Source organism: Parasteatoda tepidariorum, chromosome 7 (genome assembly GCF_982258835.1).
Source record: "Parasteatoda tepidariorum strain Cologne lab strain chromosome 7, Ptep-v5.0, whole genome shotgun sequence".
In the NCBI taxonomy this organism is placed as follows: Eukaryota; Metazoa; Arthropoda; class Arachnida; order Araneae; family Theridiidae; genus Parasteatoda; species Parasteatoda tepidariorum.
In genome coordinates this window covers 80,339,488-80,367,215 of record NC_141761.1, presented here as the reverse complement: position 1 = coordinate 80,367,215, position 27,728 = coordinate 80,339,488, and the positions used below count along the sequence as shown (strand labels likewise).

The 27,728-nt window shown below is 30.5% G+C and overlaps 1 protein-coding gene across 1 annotated transcript; it reads left to right on the top strand.

Moving 5' to 3' along the window:
• LOC107457095 (uncharacterized) lies at window positions 1–27,728 on the top strand. Its single transcript, XM_016075157.4, has 7 exons — window positions 1–155; window positions 6,168–6,300; window positions 8,437–8,564; window positions 18,120–18,240; window positions 20,330–20,448; window positions 23,927–24,074; window positions 26,445–27,728. The coding sequence occupies exons 1-7, from the start codon at window positions 119–121 to the stop codon at window positions 26,608–26,610; spliced, it is 852 nt and encodes a 283-aa protein (XP_015930643.2). The 5' UTR covers window positions 1–118; the 3' UTR covers window positions 26,611–27,728.

Sequence of the window (27,728 nt, the reverse complement as noted above, 5' to 3'; positions counted from 1 at the left end):
TAATAATATAGCTTCCCGTGGCAAGAAAAAAATGTAAATTGAAAATATTTAAAAAAGCATTTATGTGATAAGAAGTTTTTGCTTAACTACCATAATAAAGCTTCCAAAATTCTACGCTATGTATTCAAAATTTATATTCCTGTTTTTTCTAATTGGTAAGAAACTTTTGAACAATTTCTTTACATAAATTTAAATTATGCTATATAAAAAAATTAATATCTTATTTTAGGTAAATTATCATCAATTCTTTACTTAAGGCAATTCTTTATATTTAAATATTTTCAAATATTGCTTTCATTCATGCAATCAATTAAAATGTGCAATCATTTCTACAGAATTTGTTGCTATTCTGCAAATAACTAAAACAAAAGTACAGAAATGAAAATTCTTAAACTGTTTAAATCTTAACTTGAATTAAAATATTAAATTGAATTAAAATATTAAATTGAATTGAAATATTTAATTGAATTAAAATATTAAATTAAATTAAAATATTAAATTAAATTAAAATATTCAATTTAATTAAAATATTAAATTACTTAATCGGAATGCCATTTTAAATTAATGATATTTAAAATATTTTGGTAGTCATTATCTTTTTTTTTAAAAATGAGTAGCTAATTGGTGCAATATTTCCTGGAAGTGGAAATTTTTACTTCACATAGTACAATCAGGCTGCTATTTAATACTTGAAAATTTATCTAATTAGCGTATAAGCCAAAAACGTTGTACCAATTGACTGATCTAGCTACTTAAAAAAGGAACTATTTGCTTATTAGCACTGTATTTACTGTAATGCCAATATTTATAAGAGAGAAAACATTGCAATCGATTTATTGCGATGTCTCGTTACGCATTCAATTGTTATTTTTTTGATGTTGTTCAATTGATGTTTGTCCTCTCTCTATTAAATGGACAGGTATAATTTTTGATTCCTGCCAATAGATGTTACTGAAGATGTCACAAAATTGATTTCTACCCCTGCCCTTCTGTATACATATTTATATTTAAATCACCGTTAAGGCAGTAATTATGAATAAGCTCATCTTAAAAAGAGCATAAAAATATTTTAAATTAATGTTATCTAAAAACAGGTGAAAAACTATCAGATGAAAACAAAAAGTAAAAGCTCAGTCGTAAAAGCAATTAACTTCAAATTAGAGAGGCCAAATTATCATCCATCTAGGAGCAAAAGCTTTTCCTTTAATAACGAAGAGCTACAAGAACTGACAACTTATCGCTACAAACGACGATAACCTCCACTATGGGATAAAGCGTGCTAAAGAAAAGCGTGTATTGATTAAAATTCTTCTTCGGAGACTTTTTTATGCTTATACAAATTCACTGTAAATTTTATTATCAGTAAAAATTGTGTATGTGCTTCATGCCAATTAGATCAATCTTTTTCATAAGTGATTTCAAAGTAAATTTCGCGCGAAATTTTATATTTCTGTTAGATCTGAGTTTTTCAAATTTTTTTGAACAGAATTAAAATAGGAAAACAACATGTTTTGGCCCGAAATGTTTTTAAGCATGTTTTTACAATCGATAAAATTAAATTTATAAAGTAATATTCTAAATGTAAAAGTCTACAATCATGAAAAGTAATAAATTTTGTTTCAAAATGAAGAATTAATTTCAAATTAGATTTTTCAATTGAGACATTGAATTTCTTTTAAAACATAAAAGGACAAGACGTATTAAGATTTTAAGCCATTATTATTATATAAATAGAATAAATAGAAACAGCAGTTTTATGGGGAGGGGAAGAAACGACGCGTGATAAGTTAATCTATTTAAGTTAACATCTTATTTCAAATCGCATTTTCATAACATTTATTTAAATAAGTAGTACATAAATAAGGAATACAATTTAAGAAATATATCCATATATTATTTATTACTAGATAGAAATAGCTTTTTTAAACATTTTTGGTTCTTTAAATGTTAAAAAAAAATAAGCAAATGGAGAGGAATTAGTAAATTTGTGCTTGGTTTCGATTCAAGCTTATCTAAAATTGATTCAGGTAGAGGACAGCCTATTCCTTTCAGTCATTTTTGAGGAATTTTTAAAGAACATTGAAAATTGGTGGAATAGCATCGGGTCTTAATTTATTGTTACCATATTTTCAATTTATTTCTAATTGAGATTCTTTAAAATGAGCCTGCGAAAATATTTAGAATACTTTTTTTTATTTTCATACTTAAATCAAATCACTTTAAAAAAATTTGGAGCTTTCAATTTTTAAACATACTCCCATGAAATTTTCTAACACCAAAACTAATTATTTCAGCAATTAAACGGGAAAAAAAACAAATATAGATCCAAAAATACATGAAAGATCGCTTATTAAATAGATTTCTTATGTTAAATGTAAACAAATTGCTTAAACTTCAGGCGATATATTACCACAAATAACTAAAAAGCAAGCTTAAATGAGCCAGGATTACTTGATCTTAGTGAAATAAAAAGGAATACGATAAACATATGAACTTTTGAATTATTTGAACGTAATGGTGAAAAAATAACTCTAAATCAAACTTAATAAACAACGAATCAAACATTGATACATAAATTTTACAAGAACTAGAAAAAATTTTGACAGCAATCAGAAATTAAGACATTCTCAACAGTTTTAAAGTTCACTCAGCATTTATAATAATATTTTATATTTCATAAAAGTATATAACGACATTATTAGGAAAAGTAATATCTGTATAAAAGTGTTATGAATAATTATAGATATATTAGGGTATGATTTGCAGCATAAAGCTCTTAATAATTCCGTAATATTTTCCCCAAATAGGTGCAAGACGTACTGAGCAGCTTCCTTATCACTATGTTTCGACAAAAATGGCATTAGCAACTTTTATTACTTTAATGATTAGAAAAGTGATTAAGCCATGTTAATAGTTTCTTTGACAAAGAATTTGACCATTTCAATTCATTAATAATGTTCACAATTAAGTATCTACTACAGCATTATAAAAAGTTACAAGCTTTTAATAAAATTCGGGAGTTTAGAACTGAAAATATCTAGAACACAGGAAACGGTGCAAACTAGACATTTTTTTAGAAGCCACTGGCCTCGAATATATTCGGGTTTATTTAAAAGAGCCTATCAATGCTATACTTTGTAGAGTAATTCTTTTATTATTATTTTTCTGAAAACTCTTAGAATTTTTTTTTTTTGAAAATTATATTGGTTATTTTAAAATGTTTAACTTTTTAGAAAGAAAATTATGATTTTTTGAAACGTATTCAATAGATTTTAAAATTTTTATACTACTCATAAAAGTACAGTGTAACCACGAAAAAGGGTATAGAGTATTAGTTGTGCATTTCAGTGGAAAGAAATGAATTCATATATAAATTTTCCCGAATTCAAAATAGATTTTTCAAAAATCGAACTACACTGCTATACAATTGCTAAGAAATAAATGATTTTTGCAAAGTAGCGTTCTTGACAGCCGACCAATATCAGTAAAATTAAATGTAAAGAACGTGATAGAGCAGTACTTGTTATCTGTATAAGAGGCAGTGCACACAATCTCTTGATTCTTTCGAAAATTCATAATGTTAGGTATTTGACTAAAATAGCACCATAAATAGTTGAACTTATTTCTATGAAATTCAGTGTGGTGCTTCAATAATTGTGTGCTAAATGTTAATAACATATGATTTGAGTTCTTTCGATCGCGGATGAGCAGTTAGTCAAATGGAAGCAGGTCAAAATACCATCACTAAGGTCGCAGTATTGTTTGAAAATATTTAAAAAAGTGTCATCTCACGATTAAAAGAGACCGCAGAAGGTGGAAATGATATGCGATAGCATGCTGGTGGTCATTGTATGAAAACCACACCTCAATAGCATATATCCCCAGTAGTGAAACGGAACAATAATGTCCCTCCTAGTTACATAGCTGCAGACCTTGCATTAACTACCAGTACACACATTTCTGTCAGAACCATTGCAACTATGGTAGATCCAGACTTGCTGTTTATGGAAAAAAATGTGTGACCACACAAGTACACTGAAGGATCGGACACATTAGAAAGTAAAGATTTTGACCCTATGCCATGGCCCGTGTGCTCCTGAAATCTAAATCCCATAGGGTATGCCTAGATTGCCTTTGATAGACGTGCTTCACTAAAAAAACACCCGTTCCAAGCCATGCAATAGCAGAAAACTGCATTGAGGGAGGAGTGGGATACTATCCCGCGAAGACTCTTCGATAGTTTCGCGAGCAGCATGAATAACAGATGCAACATATGCGTTAGTGTCAGAAAAAATAGCACATCTTAGTGAAATACTCATTTCCATTTCATTCTTTCAAGACGACCCATTTTTCATGGTTGTTTGGAAATCCTTCAACAAGCATCTTTTTCGTTTTTAAATGAATTATTTTTTAATATGTCAATATTTGAACTATTTTGCATAATAATAAATTGTATCGAATAAATAGGTACGAAGCATTATTTCATCAACCAACATCTATTATTAATTATCCCGAAAAAAGTAACTAATCCGTAGCAATTGTCAAACAGGGTACTTTCTTATCAATATTGTCCCATCAGTATATCTACATTTTAACAATCATATCAATACTTTCCAATTTTATCAATATTTTCCCATTTATCAATATTCTTCCATCAATCAATTTATTTTTTACCATTGAAAATGCACTGCTAACGGCCTATACCTTATTTTGTGGTTATAGTGTACTTTTTTGAGTGAAATGAAAATTTAAAGAAAAATCTAATGTTCTCGACAAATAATAATATTTTTTAAAAAAAATAATTAAAACATCTATTAAAAAAACTTTTAATTTTTAAAAAAATTCGCTCCAAAAGTGAGGTCAATTTTTTTATTTTATCATCCTTTAAAATTTTATTTTTTGAAACATATGTACCCTCAGATTATCATGCTGAAAGGAAGAATTACATGGAATTATTGTAAAATCAAGCAATTTCATTTTCTTTTGTCCCGCAGTGGACTGATCGTTAAGACTCCGTTCCCAGCAAATCAACGAAGTCAAGCATCACTGGCTGCGGTCAGTGTGCGGGTGGGTGACCACTTGGATCAGTCTGCGTAGGGACCGAGGGTGTGCGGTATTGGTTCTCGTTAAACTGTTCTACCGTAAAGGGCTCGACTTCGAGTGCAGGTCGTCAGGCTACTGAATCAGGGGTGAAAACCGCTCTGCAGAGGATCAAAATTGTGATGGCGTGTCTTCGTATCATTCTCAGGGATGTTTCCCTGACCGTCGCCTATAGCCCATTGTGCAGCTCTAGTGTGACGTAAATGAACTATTACAACAAAATTTTCTTTTATTTAGAATAAAAGATGCTAAATTATTTTCTTTTCCTATACAGAACCATTGCTTCTCGAAACCTTTAAAATTCAAGCCAACCTTATTTTGATCTAATATTATTATTACAATAAATATGTTCCGATTTTTACATTCTCTTTACATTATTTTTTTCGATTCTAAGCTTTCTGCATTCTTTAAGGTTTTTATCGTTAAAAATTTTTCATAAAAAAGTCACTTAAAGGAAAATCATATTTCTCATGGTCTTTTCTTGAAAAAGGGGTGATCAAATGTTTTAGTCCGGCTATTATCTGTAAAATTGAAATTTCAGGCCTTGCTTTAAAATATATATGAAAGCTTGATATAGTGTTAACTTGAGATAAAAAAAAAGTTTCAGAATATTTTGATTCGAAGAGGTATTGAAGCCCGTTTTTAGAGTTTTGGAAATAATACCGTTCTGTTTTATTTAAAATATTTTTCTGACTACTGAAAATTAAAAGTTTCAATTTTATAGTATCGAATAATTAAACAAGAATTTAACTGACAATTTCGCAGGGTTATTCAACATGGATGTCATGCTCAGCGATTTCAAGCATTAATTAAATGATAGTTACTTCACATAAACTAAATATTAAGAGCTTTCTTGCCCAGTTTCTAAATTTCGAGTCAGTTTTGAAGACCAATTTTTATCACAGAATAGTAAATATTAATCTCTATTATTAACATTTAAAATATTTTAATGGATGTAATTTTGTGATACCGAAAAGAGGGACAAATGAATTGGCGATCGATTCTTAAAAGAATCATAGAAGTACAGTTACCTCCATATGATTTATTATTTTCTGTCATTCATCCAGCTGTAGGTAAAACTCAAGCGAGAAAGTGTAGTTCCGAAGTCATTGAAACACGAGGACAAGAATGCACTGAGAGTATGCGCGAACTGATTATTACTTACCATCAAAACTTATCATCAAAAGCTGATGATTGCCAGTAAGTCCTTTTTCTCATCTCTTCATAATTCTTATAAAAATAAAGAGAGTCATTCAAAATATAAAGGGAGTCATTTTCACTTCTCATAAGAAAAACCAAACATAATTAACAGAGAATGGCTTTTTTCAAGAAAAACAATAATCTACTAGACTTCTAGTACTCTTGCTTACAATTGGGTAACTTGCTGTTGACAAATCGACGTATGTTGATTCTTTATTTTACACACGTTTTTCGAAAATTAATTTTACCACGACCAATAAAAAGAAACAATCCATAATTGCCTGAAAAGATTTAGAAAGAAGTTTCTTCTTCATGTAAAAACGACCTGACTTCTAGCACTTGTCATAAGGTTGGAAGACATTTTGTGCGTTTACTTACAGTTGAGGAACTTTCTGTTGACAAATACGCACATGCAGTCTCATTGTTTTACACACGTTTTTCGAAAATTAAATTTACCACGACCAATAAAAAGAAACAATCCATAATTGCCTGAAAAGTTTTAGAAAGAAGTTTCTTCTTCATGTAAAAACGACCTGATTTCTAGCACTTGTCATACAGTTGGATGACGTTTTGTGCTTTTGCTAACAGTTGAGGAACTTGCTGTTGACAAATACACTCATGCTGCTTCTTTATTTTACCAACGTTTTTCGAAAATTAAATTTACCACGACCAATAAAAACACTTGTCATACTGCTGGAAGACTTTTTGTGCTTTTGATTACAGTTGGGTAGCTTGCTGTTGGTAACTTGTTGCTTTATTTTTTGAAAATTAAATTTACGACGACAAATAAAAAGAAACGAAACATAGTTGCTTGAAAAGATTTATTGCAGAAGATACAATAATAGTTTCGCTTCTTCTCAACATAAGAACCAACTAAATAGTAACAGTTGTCATTACATAAAATTAGTTTTCAGTTTATAAGATGTCAGCTGGGAATGGAACCAATGAGTCAAAGTTGGAACCAATGAGTCAAAGTTGGACTTCTTTTCTAAGAAAATAATGACAGGTTAAGAAATTCATCAGATTTAAAAACGGGAACAAAAAGGGCAACTTTGGGTACAAAAATAGGTGTATTGCTTCGTGATGCCAGCAGCATAAAACAAATCCCACATCCATAATCATCCATTTTGTACCCCTGATCATGCTCTTCTTGACTTCTATATGTTCTTGAATGGAAAGAAATCTTCGCCAAGGCATTAGTTTCCTACAGACGAAGACGTGTCGTGACATGCTAGATCCATTCCAAGGTGAACCTCTATGATAAGGACCTCTATGATAGCAGACTTTAAAAACTAATTTTACGGTATTGTAGTTTTAATATGTCGATGATTCCTTTGTTGAGAACAAAAATAGTGCTATATTTCTGTAACAAATATTTTCAGGCAGTTACATTTTATTTATTTCTATGGGTCTTGGTAAATTTATTATCAGAAAAATCTTAATAAAGCAAAGCATCTGTGTGCGTCGATTTACAAAAAAAAAATTTTTCAGACATGAAACTAAATTTCAAATTTATATTTTACGCTTCTTACGTTGTTACGTCTTTTACTTGTTACGTCTTTCTTACGTTGTAAGAAAGAGTGCAGACACATACGAAAAGTGTTTAAAAAAATTAGTCTTCAGTTTAGTGATCGTGCATATTCTTTATTCTGTTAAAAAGAACTCTAGTGATTCGAAGGCAAAAATTTTTATAGGCTTATGATGGAAACATTACTTTCTATTTTTGTTACATTGAGAAATCCTATTAAAATTGAATTATCTCGTTGTACTATATTGATTAAAAACGAAAAAAGTATTTAAAAAAATTTTTTTTATCATATTGCTCAAAAAGTAATCCCAAAAATTGAAATTGCTTTAAAATGATTAGAATTCAATTGTAAAGACAGAAATAGAAACCAATTAAAGACATTTTTTATTAAAAAATATGACTTCCAAAATTAATTAAAGAAAAATTAAACCAATAAATTAGTTTTTATTGGAAGCATAGTGACACTTAAAACCATAATGAGACACCCAGTAATCAATCGATTCCATCTGGAAAAAAATTTATATTTGTTTCTGAAACTTGAAGATTTAGAAAAAAATTGGAAATTAGTATGAAAATATTCAAATTATTTATTTATTTATTATTTTTAGAATAGCGAAGACTACTGAAAACTGTTTGAGATCACTCGCCGATGATTGTCTAGATGAGAGTGAAATAGCTCAACTAGAAAACACATTTCATGCAATAGAAGTCTTAACGCAAAATTGCCCAGAAACAGGTATGGTGTTTCATGACTGTACTTGAGAAAAATTTGTGTCTCATAGATGAGAAAATATACGTCTCATCAGAAAAATATGTGTAGTTTGAAAGATGACTTCATATGACTTCATGTTTGAATGATGACTTCATGTGACTTCATGTTTGAATGATGACTTCTATGAGGCTCCACCCCTGCAAGCTAACGCTCGTTCGCCCCAGAACTGCTTTCGTAGTTCATTTCGAATTGCTTTGCTCGGTCAATTGGATAAATTTTTTTCATCCAGCTTTGCACACTTTTTTGCAGACTTAAGTTTAGAAAAAATAGTTCATAAAACTTTTTTCTCTACAAAACTCAAAATATGTATTAAAAATAATTATTAAAAATTAGTCATGCAAGAAATTATCTTTGTATAAACGAATTTTTTTATTGTGAGCAAAAAATGTTTCAATTCTTTAAAAAAAGTTCTCGAAATATGGTGAATTAAGAAAAAAGCAAAATCAGCATTAACGGATCAAACCTTTGACCATTCTTCTGGCCGAATTCATAGGACCATATTTTCCAGAATGCGGATACCTCTTATACTTTGCCGGTTTGGAAGAGAAAGTATGTTTTTGAGTCTGAATTCGTTTCTTAAAGTATTAATTAGCATATTTGAGGTCCCCCCTCGAACCATTAAGAATGAGTCCTAGAACGAGAAGATCCGATTATTAGCTCAAAATATATTCGGGGTGGTCCATTTTTTCTGGTACATTGCACTGTAAAAATATTTTTACATTGTAATTTGTATTTATTAATATTGAGAACAGAAATCTATGGTACTTATTACGGAGAGAATAATTTTATAATACTGTTGGTAAAAATTTTAGCATTGGAAGATTTTCATGTTTTTCTTATCATGTAACTCAAATGCCGTGTAATTGCTATAAAACAAAAAATACCCAGCATGAAAATGAATTTATATTAAAACTTAAAAAAAGTTAATTTTATTTGCTCTAAAAAGATATCCCATGTGTGAAGGATCATCCCTCATTATTTGTTTTTCTGGTCTTTATTAAAAACCTTAATCATCTCGGCAGCACTGTTTTTTCCTGTAATAATTTATGGCGTTAGTAGAGATCCTGTAATAGTTCACTTTTTTTTATATTATCATAAAAAATTACTTCAGTAGATACTTCATTCACTCAACAAAGAAAACTGATCTCGTGTGATATTTTACACATGATAACTTAAGTTTTTCTTTTCTGTATGTGTAAGATTTTTAAACTTACTTAATCGTTTTGTTTCATTTATAGACTTTAAGTCCCAAATTTATAGTCATGTTGTTCCTAAAGAATTGTTGAACGTGAAAATAGTAAGCTGGAAGCAGATTTTTTTAGTGATTTTGAATACAATACAAGCGTTAATGTGAAAGGCAATGTGAAGGGAAAATAAAGAGATATTCACAGAATGTAGAAAATCAATCACACAATTTAATTGATACTTCACATTTCAGTCTTCTTTATATTTTTGTCACATAAGCATAAAAATTATATTGACTGAGAATAGCAATTTAATTTTTTTAAGAAATCAGTATTATATATATATATATATATATATATATATATATATATATATATATATATATATATATATATATATATATATATATATATATATATATATATATATATATATATATATATATATATATATATATATATATATATATATATATATATATATATATATATATATATATATATATATATATATATATATATATATATATATACATATATATATACATATATATATATATATATATATATATATATATATATATATATATATATATATATATATATATATCAGTTTTTAGAACTCTCCCTCTCTATATCTTAAGGACAAATCGCTTTTCTAATTGAGGTCAAACTTAGGTCAAGAATTTTCTGGAAGAATTTACTGGAACATTTTTTTTGTAACGGACACTTTTGTTTGCTGACCTCTAGAAAGTTTGGAAGCGTACAAACTATAATACCGAAGATTAAAAGATGAAAAAATTAGCTCATAGCTTACATGGCGAGAAAAACTTAAAATTAGGATTGAAATGGAAGTTAAAAAAGTAAAAATGCTCAAATGAGTATTGGGTAACAAAAGTGGTAGAAGGAAAAAATGTGTGATGAAAAACATCACAGAGATAATTCGCGATCTCAACGCTAGAGAATGCCCTCTAGCGGGAGCATAAAAATATCAGGCACTTATTTATTAAGTTTTCCTTTAGTTCCTTCAGAATCAATTTCAGAGTTAGACTCCATTTTCAAGGCGGCAAACAAGAAGCAAAGTTTCTCGAGAGCCAAAGAACTTGATAAACTCTCCAGAACATTTGTTAATATTTCGCAACTTCTGCTGCGGTGGCGTTAGTACGTAAATACCAAAAATTCGGCAGGAATTCAACTATTCTGTTTTTAAGTTACATATCGAAATTCATATTGAGATCTAGCAATTATAAAATTTCATTGCGTGGTAAGTCATCTTAAAGTAATGAAGGGATAATCTGTGTACATATTATTTGAGAAGAAAGTTTACAGATGAAGTAAATATTATTTTGGAATTCTCCGGCTTTATAAAGCGGGTAAGTGTTATAATTAATAAATTGAAAAATTTTACTTGCAAATATTTTTTTTCTTATTTGATGATAATTTTCTGTAGAATGGTTTTCTACTTCCGATTATAAATTTTAAAAAATAAAAAAAAACATGTAAGTTTTTTTTAATGTGAGGAATTTTTAAAATTGTTTTTTTTTTTTCGTAAGCATTCCTTATTTTGCGTTTTTTAGTTTCTAAATAATGATTTTTATTAAAACTTAAAATTTTTTGATAAAAATTTTTATCAAAAAACATTTTTAACAAGATTAAATTATTTAAAATTATGAGGCTTATGTATACTTTTTGCTTATTTTAATGTTTGAAGTAATATGATTATGGAACGTAAAATATTTATAGGCGTTTCAAATTATATTATTAAATTTAGTATAACTATTTCTCAGGCGTTAGGTTTTAACTCTAACAAGGAGATACATATTTTTTTCCATCTATTTACAAATATTTTTCCGATGTGTCTTGGATGTTCTTTCTCTAAAAAAAAAAACGAGATACCATTTTATTTTCGTTGGCATAAGAAAGAATATCAAACATTTTTCACTTTTAAATTTAATACGCCACAATAAATAAGGAAGGTAACAATGCTACACGCTACATTACAGACGTCTCCAGAGTAACTGAATGACTGTTCATGTATAAATCGCGGATATACGTCTCATACAACAAAGCCCCCTATAGTTCGTTGAGATCGCGAATACAGAAAAAGATAAAGAAAACTTAATTGGTAATGGTAGAAAATGCTGAATCTTTGTATGACGGCGAATTGCTTAGCGCCTGCTGGGATAACCATAAAAAGAATTTGTGCTTTAATTTCCAGTTCATCCGAATATTTTCTCACAGTTAACCAATCTTAATGGCACGATTTCATATAATCTGAGGAAAGAAATCTTAAAAATATTTGATAAATAAAGTTTGTTGAAACAGTGTAAATACTTCCATCCACTGTAGGAATGGAAAATTTTTATGAAGGCTGCTCCGTGAAAACTTCCCTTAATAAAAATTTAAGAATCCTTATAGAAATGATAACGAAAAAATATGTCCCTTTAGAGTCTCAAATTACTATTAAAAAAAATAATCGAAATCCCCAATCAAATCGCAGTAAAAGAAAGTGAATGTAATAAACAACAAGTCTGGTTTGATTGCGGCTGGAAGCAAAGAGGATTTGCAAAATGAGTGTTAGTTTCAATTCAAGTTTCAACCTCCATTTAAACCTATTACGATGTTTTGTCACATTCACCTACTTTTACAAAAAATCATCAGATTTAGATCGTGTTTTCGTTTATTCCTAGTTTAAATGTTAATTTGCTATCCCCAATGTATATGTTTTTTTGCTTACATTTTTGTGGATTCTGAAAATAAATATGAGAGATGGTCTTAACGGAAAATCTTGTATGTACAAGGAAAACTGGTAATAAATATATTGCGAAATGCACAATAAGTACCTATTAAATTTGTAAGAGGCCCCGCAATATTATTTAAAATTACTGGAATAATAATAATAATAATAATTTTAATGAAATATGTGTTCGTAACTGTTATTATTCACTTCATCATCTCATTCTTATCTCATTTACATATTTTAAAATAAATATTAGATTTTTTTAAATAAATGTCATTTATTGAATCCACTATGCCGCTCTCTGGAGTTTTTAAGTGGAACCTTTCAAGGGTTAAATAGTTAAAAAGGTTAAATGGATAGCATGGAGTCCTAAATTTAATTCTTGGCCGAAATATATCTATGGAAATGATATAAAATGGACCTTCTATGGAATTTGTTTTCGAGGGAAAGATCTATTTCACGATAGTACTTTAAAGAATTGCGAAGTAAAGACGGGCTTTGATGAAAGGATTAAGTTAAGTCTTATAAATTACGACAAATATCGGCAGTAAAATTTCCTGTACAAACCAAACTGCTACGAAAGATTATTTCTAGTGACAATTTAAACAACTTAGTAGTCGTTGAGTTGAATTTGAGAATTTGAGAGGAATTTTTAGGTTTTTTCTTCCTCTGACTTGTGACTTGTTAATTTTATTCAAGATGACGAGGTAGCATGTTTTTGCTATTAAAAGTTGTTTAGTAGGTTGTAACCATATTACGTAAAATCTTATATAAAAATCTCTTGTCACAGTTTTAGTGGCTGTTTCACATTCCGTCATCGTTCACGGCGCTCCATGCCTCTTATGCCCCATGCCCCATGCCTCCATGCCTCTCACTCATATACCACACTTACAATAAATAAGATAAATTTTCATACTCTAGAAATAATTCATATGGCGAAACAACGTTTGCTCGGTCAGCTAGTCTATATATATAAAAATCTCTTGTCACAGTTTCAGTGTTTATACTCCTTCGAAACGACCTGACCGATTTTGATGAAATTTTGTATGTATATTCAGTAGGTCTGAGAATAAGTTTATAACTAATTTTTTTTAATTTTTTGGTCGGATTTAACGTATATTTTAAATATATCTTTATTTAATCGTCTTTGACTAGACATAGAAACATGATAAATCAGAAACAATATTCACGCACGTTGCAACAAGTCACATCTAACTCTAATACTTATGCTCGCCCTTAAAAGAAGAGTATCAAATATATTTGCAAGTATGTGAATAGAGGCAGTGATATGGCAGTATTTCGAGTTGAAAATACCAATGTGACTGCTCTTCCAGTGAATAACAACGATGAAATAACGCTGTACCTTATTGACCGGTACATCAGCTCCAATAAAGCTGTTTGGCGTATCTTTGGTGTCCCAATTCGTGAACGGGATCCAACCGTTATTCGTTTAGCCGTCCATCTTGAAAACTGTCAGAGCGTATATTTAACGAACTAGACAACGATTGACTGAGCTATAAATCCACCAAAAACTACTCACCGAATTTTTTGAATAGAGTAATCGTGTGGATATTTTGGTGCCTTTGCATAGACATTACTCTACTTAAAAGTACCACACTATTTCACAAGGGATCAAACAAAAAAATGAACACCCTGCAAGCAAGTCACACCGGTTGATGCATGTCCCGGTTTATTCAAATCAAACGCCTTGGGGAGAGTATTTACAGTCAACCCAAGGCAGACTGAGTGCTTTTATTTTCGACTGTTGTTGGTTAATGTCACCGGCTAATTGTCATTTCAAGATATACGTAAAGTCGATGGACATCAGCATCCATCGTATGCATGTCTTGCACTCGGCTTGCTGGAAGACGACAACCAGTGGGAATGTATGCTTGCTGAAACTGTACTGCAAAGCAAATTCGTCTACTATTTGCTATAGTATTAACTACGCGTTTCCCGGCCCGTATAGAAACATTATGGGGTAATCACAAAGATTCGATGACTGATGATATACGGTATCAACATAGCACTCGTTGTAACGATCTAACGATAGCATTCAGTCATGCTATGTACAATGAATATTATTGCCAACTTGCCACTCAGTCATTTCGGTATGCTTTCGCCAAATCGAAGTGCATCTGATTTATTAAACTCTGACATGAGTCGTGAACTTCATTACAATATGATAGAAATGACAGCGATTGTTACTCGCAATGCTCCACTAATGAATGAGGAACAAAGGAACATTTATGACCGCATTATGCTCGCAGTTTCGGCAGGATAGGGTGGATTTCTTTTTCAGATGTACCAGGTGGAACTGGCAAAGCATTTATTATTTTGCTAATTCTTGATGAAATACGATCAAATAATGGCATCACGTTGGCCGTTTCATCATCTGTCATTGCGGCAACTTTATTGGATGTAGGCAGAACAGCTGATTCAGTATTTAAGCTGCCACTAAATATTCAAAACACGCCAGATGCAGTGTGCAACATAAAGAAGCAATCGTCTATGGCCATAGTGTTGAAACACTGCCAAATTATCATCTGGGATGAATGCACTATGGCACACAAACATTCGTTTGAGGCGTTGAACAGGACATTGAAAGATAGGAAAAACAATGGCAAATTATTTGACGGCACTGTGTTACTCCTTTCAGGTAATTTCAGACAAACACTTCCCGTCATTCCGCGTTAAACGTACGCTGATGAGATCAATGCTTGCTTAAAATCATCTCCACTGTGGCGCAATGTTGAAAAACTTCAACTAAAAGTAAATATGCGCGTCCAAATGCTTCAAGATCCATCTGCTGAAGCATTCTCACAACAATTGTTAAATATATCTGTGATGGAAAAGTTACTAAGGATGAGACTGGATGCATAAAATTACCGGACGATTTCTGCACAATCATTGATTCACAAGATGCTCTCATTAACCTAATATTTCTCGATGTACACACGCAATACATTCATCATGAGTGGCTGGCAGAAAGGGCAATTTTAGCAGCAAAAAATGTGGACGTTAACGAATTGAATCTGAAGATACAACAGTTATTGCCAGGTAACTTGGTGACATATAAATCCGTTAATGCAGTTTGCGATCCCATTGAAGATGCAAAACTCATTGGATTTACTAGGCATACCACCGCATAATTTAGTACTCAAAGTTCCGTCTCCGGAAGTCCGTTCCGTTCCGTCAAAGTTGCATCTCCGGTTATTTTGCTCCGTAATTTGAACCCACCACGGCTGTGCAACATCACGCTATTAGTTGTCAAAAAATTAATGAACAACGTTATCGAAGTCATTACTTTTAATGACAAATTCTGGGGTGAAAGTATATTGCTTCCACGAATCTCTATTATACCCTTTGCCAATTTAATTTAAACGCATTCAGTTCCCCATTAGATTGGCATTTTCAATGACAAAGCCAAACAATGTGTTTGTGTGTTAGCTAAAGAAGGCCAAAAAAGATTGTACACTCCATTTCACTAAGAGATTAATATTGTTGATTAATATAATCAGAATTCATTGTATATATAACTTACAAAAAAAAGTTACAATAAATTGAAAAATCTATTATTTGGTGTGTTGTTATTTTCACATTCCGTCATCGTTCTTAGCGCTCCATGCCTCTTCCACTCATATACCACATACGCACACACTTACAATATATAGGATAGGTATATATATATAAGCTGAAATATTGAGAAAATATGGAAAAAAATAAAAAAATAAAGACTAGAGAAGAAAATTATTAAAGATAATTTTTCAAAAGTATTTAAAACAATATAATTTCTGATATCAAAAAAAAAAAAAAAAACGAATTAAAATCAGGAAAACAAAATATGGAAAAGATATCTCTTCATCAGCCCACATGATTTATTGTGCTATATATATATATATATATATATATTATATATTAGAGTTTTGAGAATAATACCTTTCTGTTTTATCTAAAACTAGGGGGCTGCGCCCCCTGCTCGTTAACGCTCGCCAACCCCCGAAAATTGCTACGCAATCTTATATGATTTGCTTCGCAAACCAAGACCGCTTCGCTCGCTACTAACTTAGGTACATTGCAAATGTACAAAATTCTAAGAATTCAAAACAATCATTCAAATTCATATAAAAACTTTTTTTTTAAAAAAATTACATCTTTTTGGTAAATACTAAGTCATTGAAGTAAATTTGATTTCAAATAAATGACATGTAATTCATGAAACCTATTAGAAATGTGCTATAGTATGATTTGTGATATAAATCAAAAATCGTCAAATAAATTCGTAATATATAAATTCGTGAAAAAAAGCGCTTTCGACAAAATACTAAAATAGAGATCTATCGACAAAAACTACTCACTTCTGTCTAGCTTAATATTATGAGTTTGCCGCAGCTGATGCTCTCTGGTTATTTCATTTTTCGTTTTTAAAAGTGCTATATGTTGAGCCACCTCAGCTAGATTTGGCATGTGACATTTTCAGCGGCAATCATTGGTCGATTCGCCGTGTAAGAGAAATAGTAGCGTAAACAAAACAAAGCAAACGTTGCCACAGGCGGAAAAGAAATACAGCCAAAATTTGGGAGCCTAAATTCGTGAAAAAAATCGCTTTCGACAAAATACTAAAATAGAGATCTATCGACAAAGACTACTTACTTCTGCCTAGCTTAATAGTATGAGACTGCCGCAGCTGATGCTCTCTGGTTATTTCATTTTCCGTTTTTAAAAGCGCTATATGTTGAGCCACCTCAGCTAGATTTGGCATGCGACATTTTTAGCGGCAATTATTGGTCGATTCGCCATGTAAGAGAAATAGTAACGTAAACAAAACAAAGCAAACCTTGTTACCGGCGGAAAAGAAATACAGCCAAAATTTGGGAGCCTAAATTCGTGGAAAAAATCGCTTTCGACAAAATACTAAAATAGAGATCTATCAACAAAGACTACTCACTTCTGCCTAGCTTAATAGTATGAGATTGCCGCAGCTGATGCTCTCTGGTTATTTCAGTTTCCGTTTTTAAAAGTGCTATATGTTGAGCCACCTCAGCTAGATTTAGCATGTGACATTTTTAGCGGCAATTATTGGTCGATTCGCCGTGTAAGAGAAATAGTAACGTAAACAAAACAAAGCAAACGTTGTTACCGGCGGAAAAGAAATACCACCAAAATTTGGGAGAAACGTAAGAGAATTATATATATTCGATATTATTCTGACGAAAATTAAAAGCTTCAACTTTATAGTAATAAATAATCAAACTAGAACTTAGCTGACAGTTGCGCAGGGTTATTTTTTTACTTATTCAACATAAATGTTAAAATCAGCGAATTTAAGCATTAATCAAATGACAGTTACTTCAAATAAAATAAATATTAACAGCTTCCTTTACAATTTTCCAAATTTTGAGTCAGTTTTCAAAACCAATTTTCATCATAGAATAGAAAATATTAATCTCTATTATTACTCCAATTGAAACAGCTTAGTGGATGGAATTTTGTAATTCCGAGAAGATGGAAAAATGAATAAGAGATCGAATCTCAAAAGAAACATGGGAATTTAGTTACCTAAATATGATTTATTATTTTCTATCAATTATCTAGCTGTGGGTAAAATTCAAGCAGAAAGGTGCAGTACCGAAGTCATTGAAACACGAAAAGAAGAATGCATTGAAAACATGCTCAAACGGCTTAAAAAAGAACGAACAGAGGCCGAAGTATGCCAGTAAGCTCTCTTTCTCATCTCTATATAATTCTTATAAAAATAAAGAAAGTCATTTTCACTTCTCGTAAGAGAAACCAAATATAATTTCTAGAGAAACACTTTTGGTAAGAGGAGCAATAATCTCATACCTGCCAACTCTTCCGGATTTTCCGGAAGATTTTATTTTCATATTTAAAGTGGTAGTAAGTATATACTATTTTTCCTTTTATAAACTTAATTTTTAGATGATTTTGATCACCACTATTCTTACAAAAATTAAGCACATATATTAATATGCGTTACTATCATGGTTGTTAACATAAGTTTTCTCAAAAACAACGTATTTTTTTACTTAAAATTGAAGTTTTAATTCCATTTTAATACCACTGGGAAAAATGATAATGGAAGGGATTAAAAGTTGGCAGGTATGTAATCTACCAGACTTCTAGCCCTTGTCATACAGTTGGGTAACTTGCTGTTGACAAATCTACGTATGCTGATTCTTTACTTTACGAAAGTTCATCGAAATTTAAATTTACCACGACCAATAAAAAGAAACAAAATTACCTGAAGAGATTTAGAATCAAGTTTCATCTTTATGTAAAAATGACTGGACTTCTAGCACTTGTCATACAATTGGATGACTTTTTTTGCTTTTGCTTACAGTTGGGTAACTTACTGTTGACAAATCGACACAAGCTGATTCTTTATTATACGAAAGTTTATCTAAAATTAAATTTACCACGACCAATAAAAAGAAAGAATCCATAATTGCCAACGAGTCACATTTGACTGTTAGTTTTCGTCCCTAGGAAAATGATGACAGGTTAGGAATTTCATCAGACGCTAAAACAGGAATAAAAAGTGCAACTTCGTGTACAAAAGTAGGTGCACTGCTTCGGGGTAATGTGCTCGGCAGCATAAAACAAATCCCACATCCATAATCATCCATTTTATACCCCTGATCTTTCTCTTCTTGACTTCTATATGTTCTTGAATGGAAAGAAATTTTTGCCAAGGCATCAGTTTTCTACAGACGAAGACGTGTCGTGACATGCTAGATCCATTCCAAGATAGACCTCTATGATAAGAACCTTTATGATAGCGGACGTTAGAAACTAATTCTATGGTATAGTATTTTTAACATGTCGATGATTCCTAAGTTTAGAACAAAAATAGTGCTATATTTTTTGTAATAAATATTTTCAGGCAATTATTTTTTATTTCCTTTTATGGGTCTTGGTAAATTTAATATCCGAAATATCTTAATGAAGCAAAGCATCTGTGTGCGTCAATTTATAAACTAAAACATTTCAAACATGAATCTAAGTTTCAAATGTATAATTTACGTTTCGAAAACTGATTATCGGAAAACATTGTTTTTTTGTTGTTGTTTTTTTTAATGTAAGAATAAAACATATTAAAGAAATAAAATCTGCTGAAGAGAAGGTAGGAAGAGAGTTTACACAAGAATAGTTTGGGGGGGGGGGGGGCATGACGCTTGTGCAGAGAGTCGTAAAAAAGAGTGCAGTCACAAATGATAACTGTTAAAAAAATTTTGTTTTCAATTTAGTGATCGTGCATATTCTCTATTCTATTAAAAAAAACTCTAGTGATTCGAAAGCAAGAAATTTTAAAAGCCTATGCTAGAAACATTGCTTTCTATTTCTTGTTTCTTTGAAGTCGTATTAAAATTGAGTTATCTCGTTGTATATTGATTAAAAACGAAAAAGTAATTTTAATTTTTTTCAATCAAAGTCATTTTGTTCAATCAAATATGTTCCTCAAAAAGTAATTCCAAAAATTGAAATTGTCTTAAAATTATTAGAATTCATTTAAGAAGGCGGAAAAAGAAACTGATTAAAGGCTAATATTTTTTAATAAAAAATATGACTTCTAAACTTAATTAAAGAAAAATTGAACCTATTAAGTAGTTTTTATCTGAAGCATAGTGACATAGTAACACTTAAGGCCATATTGAGACACCCAGTAATCAATCGATTTCATCATTAAAAAAAATTATATTTGTCTTTAAAACTTGAGATTTAGAACAAAATTGGATTTCAGCATGAAAATATTTTAATTTTTTAATTATTTATTATTTTTTTAGAATGGCGAGGACTGGTAATAGCTGTTTGAGATCACTCGCTGAAGATTGTCTAGATGAGAGTGATATAGCTCAACTAGACGACGCACTCCAGAAAATCGACAAAAAATGCCGAAAAACAGGTATGGTGTTAATAACTGTACATGAGTACAGTTTGAATGATGACTTCACGTGTGAATTAACAAATATATGCATTAATACTACGAGGCACCACCATTGCTTGCTAACGCTCGTCCACCCCCAGAACTGCTCTTTCAGTTCCTTTCGGATTGCTTCACTAGGTCATTGGATACATTACTTTCGTCCTGCTTTGTATACTTTTTTAAAGACTAAAGTTTAGAAATTTTAGAAAGAATAATTCATAAAACTTTTTTCTGTTCAAAATTTTAAATATATATAAAATAAAAAATAATTATTGAAAATTAATCATGCAAGAAATTATCTTTAGATAAGCAAAATTTTTAATTTTTACAAAATTTTTTCAATTCATTTAAAGATGTCTCGTAATATGGTGAAACACGAAAAAGGTGAAATTGGCATTAACGGGTCAAACCTTTGACAACTCTCCTAACCAAATTAATTACATATTTCCTAGATAGCAGTTACCTCTTATATTTTGATGGTCTGGAATCCGAATCGGTCGAAAATAAGGTATGTTTATTCAAAGAAAGTACGTTTTTGAGTCTGAATTCGTTTCTTAAAATATCGTCTGTACTTATTAATTAGCATATTTGAGATCATTCCCTCGAACTATTGAGATGAAGTCCTAGTCCTTGATAAACCTTGAATTCAGTGTGGTCCGCCTCTTTTTTACGATCTGTATATACATACGTGATGTTTATATTTAAATAAAATTTATAATAGTTTTAAATAAATGCATGTTTAATGAAATCGCAATTTGAATAGTGTGATATTACTGACAAAAGCATTTTTAGTTGTAGTTGAAATGAGGGTTAGAATCTTATTATCGTTAAGAAATTTTCATTGTTTTCCTTTTATTGATGTGAGGAAGGTGGTTAATTTTTAGAAGTTTTCATTAAAGATAAGTTTGTCTAACTGTTTGTCTGCCGTGCCGAGTTCAAAATTAAGTTAAAGGAATAAAAATTGTGAGGGTGGTACAGACAGGAATACGATAAAATTTCATTCTCTCATGTTACCAATTTATTGTAAGTTGCTAAAATTAAATTATTTGATATTGCAACAAGCGCAATACGTTTCTTTATAAATATGTAAAAATCGTAGAAAAATCGAACATAGACAATAAGATTAAATGCTCTGCCAATTACGAAATATCCAATATTTTGACATTGTAATTTGAAATTATTAATATTGGAACAGAAATCCATGGTACCTATTACGGAGAGTATGTTTTTATAAAACTGTCGGTAAAAATCTTAGCGTTGAAAGATTTTCTTGTTTTTCTCATCATGTAACTCAAATGCGGTGTAAGAAAAATGCTGTGTCAAATGCGGTCAATACGGTGTAAAAACCAAAAAATTACCCAGCATGAAAACAAGTTTATTTTAAAACTCAAATCGAAAGTTAATATTATCTGCTCTAAAAAGGTATTCATGTAAGAAAAATAACCCCTGATTAATTATTTTTCTTGTGTTTATTAAGAAACTTAATGATCTCGACAGCACTGATTTTTCCTGTAATAATTTATGGCGTTAGTAAAGATCCTGTAATAGTTCGCTTTTGTTAAATTATCTTTAAAAAATTACTATATTAAGAACTCCACAAAGAAAACTGATCTAGTGTGATATTTTACTCATGATAATTTAAGTTTTTCTTTTCTGTAAGTGTAAGATTTTTAAACTTGCTTAATCATTTTATCTCATTTATGGACTTGAAGCCGAAATCTATAGCCTTATTGTTCTCAGAGAACTATTGAACGTGAAAAAAATACGCTGGATGGTGATTTGGAATACAATATAAACGTTAATGTAAAAGACAATATAAAAGGAAATGAAAGAGAAGCTAGATTCACAGAATGTAGAAAATCAACCACACAATTTCATTGATACTTTCTACTTCAGTCTTTATATTTTTGTCACATAAGCATAAAAATTAAAATTACTTTGACTGGGAATAGCACATTAATCTTTAAAAAATATCAGTATCAAATATATATATATATTTATATATATATATATATATATATATATATATATATATATATATATATATATATATATATATATATATATATATATATATATATATAGATATATATATATATATATATATATATATATATATATATATATATTCGAGGCCGTTCACTGGAATTAAATGAAACCTTTCAAGGGTTGTTGTTGTTTTTGCCGTTGTTTGTAATGACACTTTCTGCACGAGCAAACCTGCGTGGTGAAGCCGAGTAATTTTAAGACAGAGAGTGCGTTTCTTGTTTTTCAGTGGAGTCATCCTATGGTCAAGAATTCGTCTTCAGTCACATACACGTCACAGCACTTTTTATAGGGCGGACTCATTCACACATCCATTCATTCATCCTCACATCGTAATTTTGACCTGAATCAGAGAATGATCGATCTCCAATCCAGTACCCGAGAGGTTTTGATTTGTTATGGGAACATGGAGGACTTTGAGTCTCGACAGATTTTACGTGCATCAGTCACCGTTTACTACACGGGGAGTCTTCCACCGGTGGGGTTCGAATCCACGAACTCTCGGACATGGGCCCAATGCCCTATCGACAAGACTATCCCTGCCTTTTCAAGGATTAAAAAAGTTAAAACGCTAAATGGAGCATGGCATCCTAAATTTATTACTTGGCCCAAATTTATCTATAGCAATAATATAAAATGGACTTTCGATGAACTTTGTTTACGAGAGAAAGATCTATTTCTGAATAGTACTTATAGAATTGCGAAGCAAAGACAGACAGCTCTTGGTGAAAGGATCAAGTGAAGTTTTATAAATTATGACATATATCGGCAGTAAAATTTCCTGTACAAACCAAACTGCTGTTAAAAAATATTTTCAGTGACAATTTTATCAAACTTAGTCGTCGTTCATCGAATTTAGGATGAATTTTTAGGTTCTTTCTTCCTCTGCACTTAGAGACTTGTTAATTTCATTCAAGATGACAAGGTAGTCTGATTTCGTAATTAAAAGTTGTTTAGTAAGTTGAAACCATATTGCATTAAATAAGGAGGTAAACTTTTATCTGACATAGGTAACAATAAAATAGAATAAGAAAAATCGGACAAATTTTCTTTTTCCTTAAATATTAGTTTAACAGCCATAAATGTGAAGTAATCATGTAGGCTGAAAAGCAAAGCATAGAAAAAGCGGAACCTCCTAGTAAAATATAACTACATAATTGACAAAAAAGTGTGTGACTGGTGTGTCATGCAGGTTAAGTCTCCAGAGTGTCGTGACCAGTTGTATGGTTGTGATAACGTTGTTAGAATTGTAAGCAAACCACCTTTGCTTCTCAGACAAGCTGATACCTATTTGTTCTTTAAGCCGCCATAAGGAATCGTGTCCCATTCCTTCACTATATATTAAAAAAAGGCCTCCAAGTGTATTAAAAAAAGTTTTATATTTATGATGTTGTTTCATTAATTATTTCAGAAACAAATGAGCTTGATGATGAGACAAATAAAGCTTGTTTAGAGGACAAAAAATATTACATACTTGGTTGCCTTGGAGAAAATCAAATGAGAGCATTGTCGCACTTTTCTCCTCAAAAAAATCCAGATGAAAATGATGTCAAGTGCACGTAAGTATACACTATACGCGTATTTGAAAATCCGATTGCTTGTTAGAGATATAAGGGCTATTTTTCTAGAGAACTATTGCTTTCAGAACAGTTAGGAAGATATACTAATAATTAACAACTTCATACTTAGTTTGTCAAAATATGAATGTTTTGAAGATATCGGTTAGTAAAAGTTATAGAACTTAATTTATGACGCACTAAATCTGCTTAATTGGTTATTGGCGAGGGTCTGAAAAATCTATCCTGAAGAACAACCCTGACTGAGGTAACCCAAGGCTAAAGAGAATAGAAGGGCTGGTTCACTCCTTTGAAGAAACTCTCGCCACGCCAATCCTCCGATTTTCTCTAGTGACGTCACTTTGGCGCAAAGCTCGCACTTTTAGTTCAAGAACAAAGCGTTCGGTCTTACTAGCTCTATCTAATATTGGAGCATTTCTTTTTGTGACATATTCTAAGACATTTATTATTTTCTATAATGACTTTCCTCAGTTTTTGTCGTGAATTTACAAAATTTTAAAACTATTAACGAAATGCCAGTTTGCGCGATTGCAACTTGCAAAAATTCTGATAGAAAAACAAAAGGAAAAAATATAATTTTCCGCGTGTTCCCTAAAGTAAATGAACAACTATGTTAAGAATGGATTCCGAAATGACGCAGTTAATATAAAACAGCAATACGTTTTTCTATAGTTAAGAGCTTTTATAAAAATTTGTTATCTAAATAGAAACCGCCTCGTTACTTCAAAAAGAAAGGCATGGGAAAAAAATTAAAAAATGGAAAAATCCAAAGAAAATTAAAACGTAAGTAAAAAGTATAAACAAAATATATAGTGTACAGTTGAAATTCTCCTAATTTCATAACTTATTTTTTTAATGTAGTTATTCTAAATATTTCTGATTCTTTTAAAAATTATATTCTCTTGAATTTAAATATCTATAAATTATATCATCTTAAATTTAAATACTTAAGATGATTAATTCTATATATTTCTATAAACAATTGTAAAATTTCTATAAACAATTGTAAAATTATCTATAAACAATTGTAAAATTTCTAATGTCATTAGGAACCTAAATTATTATTTTGTTTCAGTAATTAGCGTTTAAGGTTGATGTTTCCTAACGATTAAGTGTGAACAATTTGCTATTAACGGCATATTTTAAAATCAAGGATTCTTAATTTAACTCAACTTATTGTTATAAAAGAATATGTAGATAAAAAAAGTGTCGGTATATGCTTTCATTTTTCTTAATAATTAAAGTTAAAACTGAACTTTTTAAAATAAAGTATTTATAGTGTCATTTTCGCCAACTAGCAAAATATTTTTATAAGTTTAAAATGGTATTTTTTTAATATAATGGCCAAGAAAGTATTTTTGAACTATGTTTATGAACGGAAATAATGTGTTAATTACGTGAAGTTTGAAAGCTAATAGCCAGAAAAAGTCTAACTTATTTTTACAAAGAGAAAGATGCTAAGTTATCATAATATCTTTGCTTGCAATCTCCGAGATCTGTGGACACAGTGACGTCACGATGAGGGAAATCGTATCTTCAGCTCTAGGAGCGGAGTGAACTAGCCCTTCTATTCTCTTTAGCCCTGGTCCCAAAAAGCATGCAAATTCGATCACTTTACGGTAGAACAGTTTAAGGAGGACCGATGTCGCATATTCTCTGTCCTTTCCTAAGCTTATCCTAATAGTCATCAACCCGCTTACTGACCGACACCATTGATGCTTGAGCTCGGTAATCACCTGGAGATATTGTCTTACGATCAGTCCACTTTAAGAGGAAGATATTTTTTAATGGTTCAAATTTTATACAGCTAGGTACGACCAGATACATGTAAGAATTGTGTATATATTTAGTACCAATTAAGAGCACTAATTGACATAATACCCTTCACACCTATTACTGAATTCAATAAAACATCATTGGCGTTTGTAATAATAAAGTGATTTTTTATGGTTTTCCTATATGGATAAGTATCTTTTCTGTATTAATTTAGCTTTTTTAGACAAAACTATTTTTATTTAAATTTTTCAAGTTTTAATGTGGAATCATAATCTGTTTAAATGTATGAAACGCATACACAATTCATTTGATTTATTTTTATTTAGATTGAAAAATTAAGACGTATAAAAGAAAGAAAAGGTATATATTTGTGAGAAAAATGCTCATATCTCCACAAATAGAAGTATTTATTTTTCACAAATACTTCAATATTTTTCATGTTATGAATATTTATTTCACAACACATCAGTAAATCTGTTTTGCGCCTACAGTCAGTTGATGCGTTTGAAGTATTTATTCTTATTATGATAAGTATATAGGAGCGAATTGTAAAAGACTTTTTATTTACCTATATAGGGTATACAACTGGATTGCTGATTGTGCGATTGAGCTCGCAATAAAAAAATGTGGTGCTGGCGCAGGTGATGAAATGCTAGAAGAGTTGAACAATCCTCCAACAGAAATAAAAGAAGCTTGTATTGCTGTAAATAGACCTCTCCGAATTCGAGCTCCACGATTTTAAAATGTTCTTTCTTTAGGAAATAGGGAATCGAAGTTAGATCCTTTTGGGTTAATATATGTCATTTTTCTATCGTATCCCTCTTATGTATGAAAAACATTATCTATGTCAACTGTTCAAAACAAACTTTAATGTATAACTAATTTCTAAAACATTAAAAAAATAATTGCACATCATTTCCTTTATATAATATTATAATATATATAAAGGATTATTTGTGGATCTCGATAAATGTACCCGAGTTCCTTTTTCCTTTTTGTGTTATTATATTTTAATACTTTTCTGAATCCATTTGAAATCAACATAATTCAAGGTGAGTTTTCCATTTCCAATATAATTATGACTCAAAAAGCATCTGAAAAATTAAAATTAATGGAAATGCAAGACGATCAAGCTCTACAAGTAAAATATAAGTCGACGTTGATTACTGAATTTTGGAAACTTGTACCAGAATCGAAGTATCCTGAATTAAAAAAGGCTGCTTGTCGAATTACTTCAATATTTGGAACAACTTACTTATGTGAATCATTTTATTTCGCTTTAAAATTTGTGAAATCCAAACATCAATCAGTAACCAGCATCTCAAAGAATTACTGAGAAGTGCTGTCACCAATTATTCACTAAATTTTAATGAAATATCAAGAGAAGTAAAATAAATGCGTTTAATTCTTAATATTTAAATTCAATACACATATTTTGTTATTTTATTTATATGTTTTCAATAAATATAATTTCTGAAAAAAAATTTATAAATTTTTTGCATACCTTTTAAATACGTATTTAATTGCAGTTCCAAAAAAATTTCAAATTTTGAAAAATAGCTCTACTATCAAGGAGCTTGGTCACCCCTGTAATATAATATTATAATAAAATGCCGACCGGCCTGTGTAGGGGTTAGGGAACCGCCCTTGCATCAGAAAGGTTCTGGGTTCGTATCCCGTGCAAGGCATGGATGTTCTTTCTGTCTCTGTACTATCTGTCCTTACTGTGGGAGCAGCGTTGGCCCACCTAATATGGTGCCCTGAAAGAGAGGCCAACTAAATTGCCCTGTATATGCCTGAATTGACGAAAAATGTTAACACAGGTGGACATTGTAAAAAAAATTATTGTAATAAAATATG